Source organism: Gavialis gangeticus, unplaced genomic scaffold, assembly GCF_001723915.1.
Source record: "Gavialis gangeticus isolate Ggan-Ray unplaced genomic scaffold, GavGan_comp1, whole genome shotgun sequence".
NCBI classification, from domain to species: Eukaryota; Metazoa; Chordata; order Crocodylia; family Gavialidae; genus Gavialis; species Gavialis gangeticus.
In genome coordinates, this window is record NW_017729024.1 from 102,775,028 (window position 1) to 102,788,220 (window position 13,193).

At 42.8% G+C, this 13,193-nt stretch overlaps 1 protein-coding gene across 1 annotated transcript in view; it reads left to right on the top strand.

The window, feature by feature from the left end:
- The window catches only part of TRPM3 (transient receptor potential cation channel subfamily M member 3), a 335,439-nt gene that overhangs the window by 21,526 nt on the left and 300,720 nt on the right, over nt 1-13,193 (top strand). Inside the window, exon 6 of the mRNA XM_019517468.1 lies at nt 11,755-11,926. Within this exon, the coding sequence (XP_019373013.1) occupies nt 11,755-11,926 (172 nt within the window). The remainder of the gene's footprint in view (nt 1-11,754; nt 11,927-13,193) is intronic.

Sequence of the window (13,193 nt, forward strand, 5' to 3'; positions counted from 1 at the left end):
CTTACAGACTACCTTAGAGATTAGAGTTCTTGGGAAGTGGCAGATCTATATTATATGATCAGAGAAAGTACAATTGGGGTTCTCTGGGAGCTCTCAGAAAAGGACCCCAAGTATGAAGCCCCGTAAGGAAGCCTCTGTGGGGACCACTCTATCTCTCCTCTTGAACACGTTCCACTGTGCAGACAAGAGCCAAAAGATGGGACCATGCTTCTAGCATAGTGGTTAGACACCCAGCAGAGGTTGGGGTTGCTGAGCTTTTTGTTTGTTTGGATTGCAATTTTACTTTAGACATATACTCCTAAGTGCCCCCCAACACAACTTTTGTGTGTGTCCCTCAATGACTGAGACAGGCAAAGGATGTAATCTTATTCCTATTTTGCCAATGCAGATAGTGAAAAGGTTCAAGTAACTTGTCCAGAGTCAGCATTGCACATACAAATTTTAAAGTCTTTGAAATAATTAAGGTCAGAGTACAAGTTGAACTCAAATCCTTTTTCACTAGATCACTGCAACATATGCCATTTATTTTAACATGGCTGCTGTGAAATACTGCTGGATGTGAGCACGCCATTCTCCCTGTGTTTTATTACTTTCCTTGGTTTCACTTAGTGCTTTATTGTAGCCACTTTGTGGCAGGCTGATTTATTTCCTTTATTTAATTGATCTTTAATTTGCATTCAGTCAATATTCTGTGGTCAAAAAATGAGCTTATCAGAAACTATGCAAAAAGCAAAATACTTATTTTAAGGTGGAGTATTACTCTGAAAAAAGAAGACAACTGTGATAAGCTCTATTATTTAAAATTAATACCAGAAAAGGCCTATGAAAACTGTGGCATAAACCTTTACTGAACTCTAAGTACTTTCTAGAACATCATATAAAGTAAAGAATATTGTCCAAAACAAAACAACAATGAAAATTTCTTCACAACAAACTGTAAGACTTTTTGGGTGCCTATAGATGAGCTCATTCATATTCTAATTAGAATGCTCCAGTGTTGCCTCACCATCACATGTAGTAAGCCTCAACTAAACCTCATTCTTTAGTACGATAAAAAGGGCAGGTGTTGCTTGCAAACATTTCTGTAGCATTCATTCTGCATGGATCTCTTTAGAAGCAAGAGTCCAGTTGTCTCTTGTATTGTCCTCAACATTTTAAAAATTCATTGGGAAAATAAATCCAAAAGCTTTACCGAATGATCACACTGCACCTCTGAGCTAAAATGTACTGTAGCATTCTGCTGTGATAATAAAGATGAGCCCAAACTGGAACCTTAGATCCATATCTTTAACTTTGGGAGGTTATAATAAAAAGAAGTTGAACCCAACTCAGTCTTGATTTTGGTTTTACGAAGGTAAAACTTGGCTTTCTTAAGCCATGTCCAGAGGATAACCCTGAAAGGAGATTTGTCAAAGAATCTAGTTTCACACATTAGTTGTATCCAGGCACTTTCTGATAGATTTCGTTAACTATATATGAAGGTAAGATCATACTGTCTGCAAAGATTGTATTATTCGCACTGAGAGAAACTGGGGTCCTGAAGTACCCTGGGTCAATCCTAGTCAATATTCTCCTTAATGACATGGCTAACGGACTAGAGAACACACTTATACAATCTATGGATAACTCCACAGGGGGGAAGTGTGCAAGCACGTTGGAAGACAGGGCCAGAATTGAAAATTAACTTGACAAACTGGAGAGAAATTGGAAAGCAACTAGAGGAAATCCAAGAAGTACAATTGTAGAATATTACATGTCAGAAAGAGAAATCAGGTGAATAAATACAAAAATAAGGAGTAAATGGCTAGGCAGCAGTGCTGTAGAATATGATTTGGGGGTTCGAATGAATTGCAAACTAAATAAGAATCAATAATGTGGCACTTGTAAAAAGTTATTTTTGAGATACATTAACAAGTGTCATATGTAAGACACGGGAGCTAATTATTTATATTCTGCTTGTCACTGGTAAGACTTCAGCTGGAGTACCATGTCACTTTTGGGTACTGTGTTTTGAAAGATGTTGACAAATTACAGGAAGTCCGGACAGTTAAAATTGTTAAAGAGGTTTAGAAAATATGAACCTATGAGGGAAGGATGAGCAATGTAGGTCTGTTTGACTTAGAAAAGAGAAAACTAAGAGGAACATGATGAGGGTGTTCCAGCAGGTTAGTCTAAGCTGCATAGATTAAACCAATAAGCAAGTGAACAGCCATTCACTTTTGATTCTGGAAATGCAGCTACTTGCCTGCAGTGACCCAGGCCAGAAGCTGGTGGGTGCTAGAGCATGCCTTCCTGCTTGGCTGAAGAAAACAGCTTGAATCTAGAGGGGATATGGGGCAGAAGTTCAGTAAGCCAATTTAACCTAAATCAGTTAAGTCTGATACTATATCCATCTAGGTTTATCGAACACCAGTTTTGGCCATTTTGAAAATGGTTTATGTGCACTGAACTTCTGTTGTTTTACAGATTTGAATTGACTTCTGATAGCTTATGTCAGTTTATGTGTAATTTCTGTCCCTAAGCTTATAGACTAACTCGTCTCTATATATAGTCAGTCATTGAATATATATATTACAGCCCTCCTTACTTCTATACTCTGCTATACTTTGATACATTTAGGAGAATAACTGAATTGCCTGTAATTTTTAATAAGTTCATTTTTTTTTATGTGCATGTATTCATTTTTAAAGTAAAGAAGCTTTAACAGTTAGGACCAGCAAAAACAGTTTTACAATTAAAATGAAAAGAAAAACAGTTGGCTTTTGTCTGTCACAAGTTACAAGACCTTGTTTAAATTTTCTTCTTTCTGTCTGTATGGGTCTGTCTCTATTGAGACAGAGCATAATCATTTTAAGCTGAAAAATAAATAAGGGTTATAACATTAGACATCTATGTTTTATGGTTTACTAATATAAGATAATATAAAAACAAATACCTATAAACTTTTAACTTACACATTAACAGTTGGAAAAATAATAAAATAAACATAATCGGTTACAATTACTGAGTTTTAGTTCAGTGTGCTGGATAAGATTTTCATTCCTGCTTTGGCCTTCTTTCCCAATATGAAGGGACTGAAGTGATGGGGGGGGCAAGGGATGGCAGCTCTAACAGCCCTAATTGTGACCAAGAGAGAATTCCTCTGGTGCAGGAACTGAAGGCAGACTAATAAACCCAGGTAAAATGGTGAGGACCTACCCTCGATTAGCTGCTATGCAGTAAATCAAAGCTAAGCTGCAGTTAATAAGACCTCTTTCATTTAGTGGTGTGTACTGCACTGCACCAAATTAGTTTACATGGGATAAGAGTAAGTCCCCTTCCTCCGTTGAATTTGAGATAACTTGTTTGTCCGCCCACACACAGAGGAGGACAACTGCAATCTGCCTTCAGAGAACACGCTCACAAGCCATGGTGTGGGAGGAATGCCAGAGGTGGAGTTGGTTGCAGGAGTATACTGACATTGAAAAGTGTGCAGCAACCTGCTCAGAGCTCTCTAAATTATACCACCAGCAACTTGAAGCAGCTCATGCTTAGGGTGCAAAAGTACCATAAGAAGAATTTACCTCTACCTCTCTTCTATGGCCTGCAAGTTCTGTGCGATGCCTCTAAGGTTACATATCATTGTTATATATAGATTGACTTAACCAAGGCTAAGTCAATCTAAAAGCCTGGCCATGCAAGTATTCACAGAGCTGAGGTTACCTAAAAAATGAAGTGCCCAATCTAAGTTAGTTTACCTCTTTAGATCAACCTGGATTAAACCTAATCTAAAAAGGGATCCAGGTCTAGTAAATGCTTGCATGTGTTCACAGCACAGTCCCAGGGCTGGGAGAGCCCAGTCACTCACCCCACCCTTGGGGCTGCACTGTTCCTACCCTCTGACCCTGATAGGGCTATTTTTAGCTCCCAGCTACCCTCCCATGGGACAAGGCAGCCCCCCACAGACCTGCCAGTTTCTCTGAACCTACCAGCCCCCACCATTTCCTCCAACCCGTCCTTCTCCCCCCTCCCCCGTTCTGAGCTGCCCACCCTGCTCCTGGCAGCAAAAATTGCCTATGCACACCACTCCTGGTTTAGGTTTAAGTGGAGTACCTGGCAGACTGACCAAACTATCAAGAGGCCTTGAAAGCCATTGAGCAGATGAAGGATAACAAAGCATGTGGTCATGATGGAATACCAAATGAAATTCATAATTATGGTGGAGAAAAGCCTCTCACCAACCAGATGCTTTTATTCTGAAAATCTGAAAACATGAGCAGATTCCCAGTGACTTGAGACATGCCAGAATCATAATTGTATTCAAGAGAGGAGAAAGGTAGATTAGAGTCCAGCAATTATAATTGCATTGCACTCCTGTCCATAGATGGGGAGAACCTTACCCACATTCTCCTTAATAGATTCACTCCCCTCACCAAGGAGTTCTACCTGAGTTGCAGTGTGGTTTCAGACCATTCACAGGTACAATAGACATGATCTTTGTTTTTAAACAGCTGCAGAACAAATGTCATGACCAATACAGAGGTCTTTACATGGCCTTCACTGACCTGACTAAGGCCTTTGATTCAATCAACAGAGAGGCCCTATGGAAGATCCTGATGAGATTTGGATGCCTGCCAAAATTTGTCACTATCACCAGACTTCTTCATGATGACATGACAACAACTATCCTAAGCAATGGCTCAGAAATGAAGTCCTTCATCATTAGAACTGGAGTCAAGCAAGGATGCATGATTGTACCAACATTTTTTCCCGTCTATATTGCACCTAATCTGCATCTCATTGTCAATACTGGTGTCTATAGCCAGTATCATATGCATAGGAATCTCTTTAACATCAACCAAATCCAAGATAACCAACACCTCTATTTCTGATTTTTAGTATGCTGATGATTGTGTTGTGTGCCCACTCTGTTGAAGAACTCCAGGTCACTTGACTATTTCTGTGAAACTTATGAAATGCTTGGACTCAATTTCAACTACAAGAAAAACAAAATACTTTACCAACCTACCCAAAATCAACCAACTGCTGCCACGTATATTATAATTAGAGGGCGGTCCTTGGCGAATGTTGAGCATTTCCCCTACCTGAGTAGTCACTCTTCCCAAAAAGTAAGCATGGATGACAACATTCAACATTGAATAAACTCTGCTGTTTCTACCTTTGGACATCTCCAAAATTGTGTCTTCAATAATTATCATGTCCAAGCCCAGACCAAACTTCTCATCTACCATGCTTTTGTCATCCTTATCCTGTTGTATGGATGAAACCTGGACAGTGTATCAGAAACACCTGAAAACTGTGGAAAGTTACCATCAGTGATGCCTTTGGAAAATTCTCCAAATCAGTTGGAAGGACAGAAGAACTAATGCCAGTGTTCTGGATCAAGCAAACACCACCAGCATTGAAGTCCTGTTTGTATGGTACCAGCTCTATTGGACAGCACATGTCATAAGGATGCCTGAGAACCAGCTCCAGAAACAGGTCCTATACTCCAAACTAGCCAATGGTCATCATTCTAGAAGGTGAATCTGAAGAAATGCAATATTAACACCAATACGTGGAAGACTTGAGTGCTGAATTATCCCCAATGGTACCATGAAGTAAGACGAGACATTAACCATTTTGACCAAACTTACCTCGCTATGGAGGCAGATAGGAAAGAAAGACTATGGAGATCAGAGGCAGATTAAGAGTTATTGGGGCCCTGGACAAACACAAAATTGGAGACCCCTTCTAAAGGTTCACTGATATATGCATTGCATATCAGATAGACATTGATAAAAGGAAAATTAACATTATCAGTTATCAGCATTTTTTTGGCTACTGTAGTTAATAATGCCATTGATAAATACCACGTGCATGCCCACAGCTACCGTGCACATAGCCAGGAATGCAGCCTGGCAGCTTGAAGAGCATCTCCCTGCCAATAAGTCTGTGAGGGACAAAGGGGCATGGGGCGAGGAGGAAAGATTGAGGACCCCCAGGTGAGAGAGGGAGTGAGGCAGGGACTGGGCAGTGAATGGGACCCTAGGGCTGGGAGTGGGAGAGAGCCATGGGTAGCTTCTCCTGGGGGCATGGAGAGGGGTGGATCCCTGCCACTGCATGCACCCCCAAGATAGACATGGGAAGCATGTGCCCCTCTGCATTTGTGTGTGGGATGAGGACAGGCTGCCCACTGAGGGCTCGGGGACAGGAGTGTGCTGGCCTCTTCCTGGTTGGGGAGCTGGGAGCAGGACAGGCTCAGCTGTGCAGGGGAGGTGGTGGCAGCAGCAGTAGGGGAAGCTTGGGGGCCTATAGCCACCCTGAAATTACCCATAGACCCCGCCATATCCACTCCTCCCAGCACCACCACCTCTGCCCACTGAGCTTGACTCACCCCCAGCCTAGACCCCTCCCACACCAGGAAGAGGCTGGCGCAACCCCTGGCCCTGAGCCCACAGCAGGCAACCCCCCCATGTCCAATGCACAAATTTGGGGGGGCACATGACCCTCATGTCTCTTCTGAGACTGCACGCAGCAGTGGGGACCTACCCCTCTCTCCCCCCAGTGCCCCCTGGACAGGCCTCTTGCAGCTCTATCCCACTCCCAGACCTGGGGTCACATTAACTGCCCTGGCTGGGCAGCACCTGCCCCTGCCCCTGCCCCTGTCCTTCCCTCACCGTGGGGGCCTTGATCTCCCTCACCCATACCCCTTCCCCCATTAGACTTACCTGCAGGGCACTGGCTGCCTGGCTGTGCTCCTGGCCATGTGTCCAGCAGCACCTTTAATTTTGCAGGGTCCCCCCACCTGCAGATTGGTGGAGGGGCCCTGCTTGCTCTTCATCAGCAGGGAAGTGAAAGCCACAGTTTTAAACTTGACACTATTTTTGTTTCCCCACCGCTGTTTGGCTGAGGGGCCCCAGGGGCCCTGCTGCTTACTGCCAATGAGCAGGGAGATAAAAATATCATCATGTTTAAAACCACATCTTGCGCTTCCCTACCGATGAGGAGCAAGTTGCAAGCGTGGTCCCTGATTGGAAGGGGCCCCTGGGGCTGGGCCCAATGACTCGCATGTTAATATGCTTATGATGGAGAACAATAGGCAAGAGAAGGGGAAAGAGTTATGAGCTGACGTCACCATGATCCACTCTTTCCTCTTGGGACCAATAATGTCTATTCAAACATGCAGATCTCTGATTGTGATCGGCTTCTTTAGCCACCTCTGGACTCATTCATGACTTTCATATCTATTGAAAGAGTGTCATGCTTGTATCAAGGGATTTCCAGTGATGACAATAATATGTATCAGGGGTGTCAAAGATACGGTTAGTGGAGCTATATCATCGAGCCCCCAGTGCTGCCTGCTACGGGTGTATGAAATAGCACCATTTTGTTTCGACTTCCATTTCACCATTTCAAAAGGACAGTGTTTAATTTTGTTGTTTTGTTTCATTTCAGAGCACTGTTCCATTTCATTTCGTCGAAATTGTTTCTCTGTTTTGATGCGTTTCGACATTTCCCCCATAGATTATAATGGGGAATCATGAAAATGCCTATAACTTTGTCATTTCTTGCCTGATTTGGATGAAAATTGCAGGGATGGTAGCCCCTTCAGAGGGCATTCAGCCTGCTAAGCTTCAAGGAGATAAGTGTAGGCGTTTCTCAGAAACTGCACCTCAAACTGGTCAAAATAAAACTTGTATAATTTGCCGGCAGCAGCAGCCTGCTGTTATCCCATGCAAAGACCTGGGGGCCTGCACCCCTTGGGAGGGCTGCAGGGCTGTGCTGGAGTCTTCCCAGGGGGCACAGGGCCCTGGATCAGTTTGCAGAATGGCAGCACACTGCTGCTGCCAGCTGCGGCCAGAGGCAGCACCAGGCTTCCTGGCCCTTGGCACAGGCTGCTGGTCCCAGCCAGCAGCAGCAGCCTGGTGTCATCTTGTGGGCAGATCTGGGGGCCCATTGCTCCCAGGAGGAGTCTGGCACAGCCCCGCAGCCCCCCCAGGGGGTGCATGCTGCCAGATTTGCATGCAGGATGACAGCATGCTACCACTGCCAGCTGGGGCCAGCGGCAGCACCTTTCAACCTGGCAGTCAGCACGGACTGTGCCCAGCACCAGTTTCAGCCAGCAGCAGCATCCTGGTATCATCCCACGCACCCATGCCCTCCAGGAGGAGTCTGGCACAGCCCCACAGCACTCCCACGGGGTGCGGGCCCCTGAATCTGCACATGGGATAACAGTACACTGACGCTGCCACTGCCAGCACCTGTCTTCCAAGCACTTGGCATAGGCTGCACCCAGCCCCCGTCCCAGTGGCAGCCTGCTGTCATCCCACAGCATGCGGGGGCCTGCACCCCCCAGGGAAGAGTTGAGGGAAGCCATCAGAGAGCTGGGGGAAAGATCGGGGAGCTGGGGAATCCAACTGGGAGCTGGGTTCTCCAGCTCCCGGTTGGATTCCCCAGCTCCCAGTTCTATTCCCCAACCCCCTGTTCAATTCCCCAGTTCTCTCATATCTTCCCCCAGCCCTCTGATTGCTTCCCCAGCTCTTCCCAGGGGGGCGCAGGCCCCTAGGCGGTCATGCTGGGTTTCAGCAACTTGCTGCTGCAGTTTCAGCAGCAGTCTACTGAAACTCCTTGTGCAGACTGGGGGCCTATGCCCCCAGGGAAGAGCTGGGGAAATGATCAGAGAACTGGCGGAAGAGATCAGAGGGAGCTAGATGTCAATGTAAGACAGCAGTCCTTCCTCCTTCTTCCCCCTCCCTCTCTTTAGTTTCTTTTTAGCTGCAGCAAGTCTGGCTTTGAAACTCAAAACGTTTTGAAACTTTTGAAACATTTTGAGTGCCCTCGTTTCATTTCAGAGCTGTTTCAAAGCCTTTTGTTTTGTTTCAATTTCTCTGTTTCGAGCTTGAAACATGTTGGGACAGCTTCAAAACCAAATGCCTATCAAAATGTTGCACAGCAGTACTGCCCATATATCTTAGATTGATCCTTGGGGAGCATGTGGAGTATGCCACATGGCCCCATGCACTTCATGTCCTCCTGCTTCAGCTTGGTGCCCAGACTGGAGGAGCACCCATGCCACTCTGAGGCTATGTTGCATGTAGTGGCCAAATCAGGGCTGCAGGGCCATGCAGCAGAGCTCCAGGGCCACATAGTAAAATGAGAACTGGACTGGACCACATGGGCACCCACTCTGGCCAATTCAGGATGCGTTGGATCTAGATTGCAGACCTGGTCTATGCATCTGGATGAGTTTGATACTCTTGTCATATATTATTATCACAATTGTTGTCATTATTATTGATGTTGTTAGTAGACTAATCTATGAATAAATAATATTTTTCCCTGCCTCTTCTCTATCCAAGAGTTCCACATTTTTTAGTTTTGTTCTCTGGACAAATTGTGGGATCAGTGGTGGAAAAGAAATGAGACTTTTTTTTTACATCAGTCATTTGTAGGCTTGTATTCCCTGCAGAATTAACCCAAGTATCAGCTCCAACTTGAGTGCCGGCCACACTAAAATGCTTGAGTGTGGTGATGATTTTATCCCTACAGGCTCTAGATGGAGTTAACACTTCTAATTACCTAGTAATAAAGTCCAGTCACTCTGAAGCTCAAGTGTTACTTCACAATATGGCTACCTGCACTCGATTTAGTTCAGCTGTAAGTAACTCAAGCTCATTCTGCAGTGAAGACGAAGTGTATCAGGAGGATTTTTTTACTCCTTTTTTCTAATCTAAGAGGGGGACAAGAAAACCCTACAACCAAACTTTCTAACCTTTTGACTTGCCTGTGAAACATAATGGAATAAAATATACAAAAGAAATAGGGATTAGTGAAAATGAAAAACTGAAAATCTTCTATCTTATTGTGGAGCAATGCTTCCCAAAAAATAACCTCAAGACATAGGCTTTGGTTGTATCAGGGCACATTGTTTTAACTTTCAGTCAGTAGTAATATGAATATACCCTATTGAATATTGAAAACTGCTCAGAATGAGCAGACAACAGCAAAGAAATCTTGTAGGATTTGTTTTTCTTTTTGTCTGAGGCAGAGGATGCCTGTTCATTTTACTACTATAAGAAAACCTAGCCAAAGAGTTTGCTTCAAGAAAGCATTACTAGTTATTAAGTAGTACTTCCCTGTAGAATAAATGTTTTATGGCTGGGGAACAAAAAGAAAAAAAGCCTTCAGCCAAAAATAATCTCCTGTTCCAGTAGCTGTAGTGATTTACTGCATAGTTCTGGCAAACCATCCTCCTAGCTTTTCCAGAACTACTTAGGTATTTGCCAGACAAGTAACAACTGACTATTCTTCTGTGTGATAGGCGGTGACAATAACCTACACAGGTCTGTAGGTTTCCATTTGTTATTAAAGCACCAAATAAAGACATGTAAGCACTGGTACTGTTATTATTTACTTTTCCATCAAATAAATCTTTTGAATAACAAGAGAAAAGGTCCTTCAAATTTTCCTAAGTTAATTGTGTTTTTTTCCCTGCCACCATTTCCCTGACAGCTACTAGGGACAAAAATAATTACACACACACACACATATCAGTGGAACAAAAAGGATAGGATTTCATGATTTTCATGAAAAGGAAATAGTGAAACCTTGAAGAAAAGTAACTTCAGATGAAGTACAGTACTTTTAAGTGAATGTTATTAATTCACTGTAACTTATCTTTTCACCATCACTTCTTATCACAAGCTTCTACAATGAGCTTTGCCTCTCCAAAAAGAGTATATGAAATAACATAAGAAATAATGATTCTAGCAAATGATTTTGGTCAGCCAAGGTCCCATCAATACAAAACCAAATTCTGCCATGTTAGTGGGGATGTACCAGCATAACATGGTAATTCTTCAAAAATTTACAACTGTGCCCTTTGGTTGGAAAAATAATTTCCCCAGCTAACTGAGAGAATACGTTATACCAAATATTATGGGAAGTTTTCTAGGAAATGAAAACATTTTAATGTTACTATAAACTTCCACCACTACTTTTATATTGGGGGTAAAGGTGGTTATATAATTTTCCAGTGTCATGTAAATACCACAATTCTATAATGCTCATGCACTGCTCTGAGTGAAATGCAACACTGAAGAGTGCCAATCTGGGCCATTTTCCCTGTTTTGAGGTTTTAAACTGATTTCTAAATGCTGCAAAGTACTTTTGTCCCTCATCTTGATGGTGAATTTGACTCCATGTTAAGAGGTAAAGTGGGTGGCAGAAATTTTAACAAAGATGGCACTAGCTTTGGCAAAGAAGTCTGCAGCTGACATTCTGCCAGTGATTGTTCTAAAAAAGAGAGAAAGAGAGAGAAACAGATCCTAGAGAGAGAATTATGGAATAGACTGCCATGTATGAGTCTGAAACACAAAGCAAAGCAGACAATGTTTGTAATGTGTGTATAGTCACATAGGTAAAATACAAAATGTAGTAAGTTCTCTAGGACTCCTTTCAGTAACTGAAAAGTAACTCAACTCAGGCTACAGGTGTTACTGAAACAGAATACTCTAGCATCCTTTTAAATAGTGGTTTCCATTGAAAAGTCAATTTTTACCAGAAGATGCTGTTGCAAACACCAGTTATTTTCCATTCTATGGTTTTCTGTTCAATAGTTGAAATACTTCACTGTATTAACTATTGTCAAATGATTACTTTTAAATAGTAGCTTCTGTCCAGTTCATCAAAAATACCTCTTCACCTCCAGACTGACTTTGATTTAGTTGTTTATTATTTTGTAATATTGAGCTTTCTTTGTTCCTGACACAGGTGGTCCGACCATATCAGACAATGTCCAATCCCATGAGTAAGCTGACAGTACTGAATAGTATGCACTCCCATTTTATTTTGGCTGACAATGGGACAACAGGCAAATATGGAGCAGAAGTGAAACTCCGTAGACAGCTGGAAAAGCACATCTCACTTCAGAAGATAAATACTAGTGAGTAACAACCTGTCTATATTATTGTTTTAATTACAGTTATAAGGATACCAGGACTTGAAGTAAATGACACTTTTACCTATGAAGAGAGTGTAGTCTTTTAAAGTAATTCTGAAAGTCTAGAATAGTGAAGAGGGGTTAATACAGGTTGATAATAAACGTAGAAGTACTGCTCGGATGAAAAAGCTGAATTTGTTTCTGGTAATTTAGCACCATCCTGAGAAAAGATCTCTGATCCATTTTATTCTTGTGAACACCACCTCAACATTACATTAAACTTCCAAGCTTTTCTCTAGTAGCCTATAACATTTCTGTATCTCGTTTACAAGAAGGCACTTCTTTGCAAAATAAAATGCAGAAAAAAGATGGGAACATTGGGCAAGCATTTCTGTTCGACAAAATAAGTAAAACAAGGAAGCTTGAAAGAAACATAACTGTTACTACTATTAACATTCTTCCATAGCTCAGGCCCATTACTTTTAACATTTTGGGTGGTAGTAGTTGTTTTTATATCTGTTCTATGTCATGTCACAAACCAACAACATGGAAATCACAACTTTTGGGTGGGAACTATCTTTCTTTTTAGTATTTCTTTCCTTGTTTTTTACTTTTTATTTTTAAGTCCATTTAATTGTTGAAATACAGTGGTTTTAAGGGATTGATGGAGCATCAGCTCTGGAGCTGAAATTGAACTCTGCTTATCTACCAAACCACTTGGTGCAGCAGCAGAGCAAACACAGCTGTTCAGCCCTACCAGTAAATCTTAGCCCTTACCTGGCTGAGTCTGCTTCAGGAATTCAGAGTTCATTTTCAGAGACAATTATAGGAGCAATACACCTCCTTGGAGGCTGACATCAGCTCCAAAAAAGAGCCTTGAAACCCTCTGGGTCAAGCTGCAGGGGTGGGGAGGGGGGTGCAGAGAAAGACCTAACTATAGGTGTATACTACACACCACCAAATCAGAGGGAAGAACTCAGTCTGGAGTTCACCCAAGAACTGACAGAGACCATGCATGAACAGAACATGGTCGTAATGGGTGACTTCAATTATCCAGACATCTCTTGGGAGGAACGCTTGGCCAATTCGGACCAGTCGTACTCCTTCCTGACCTGCATAGAAGAGCTCTTCCTGACTCAGGAGGTGCATGGACCAACCAGAGGTAACACTCTCTTAGACTTGGTCCTGGCCAAAGGAGATGACCTGGTGACCAACTTAAAAGTAGAGAGTAGCCTGCGTGACAGTGACCATGAAACCATCATATTCACTG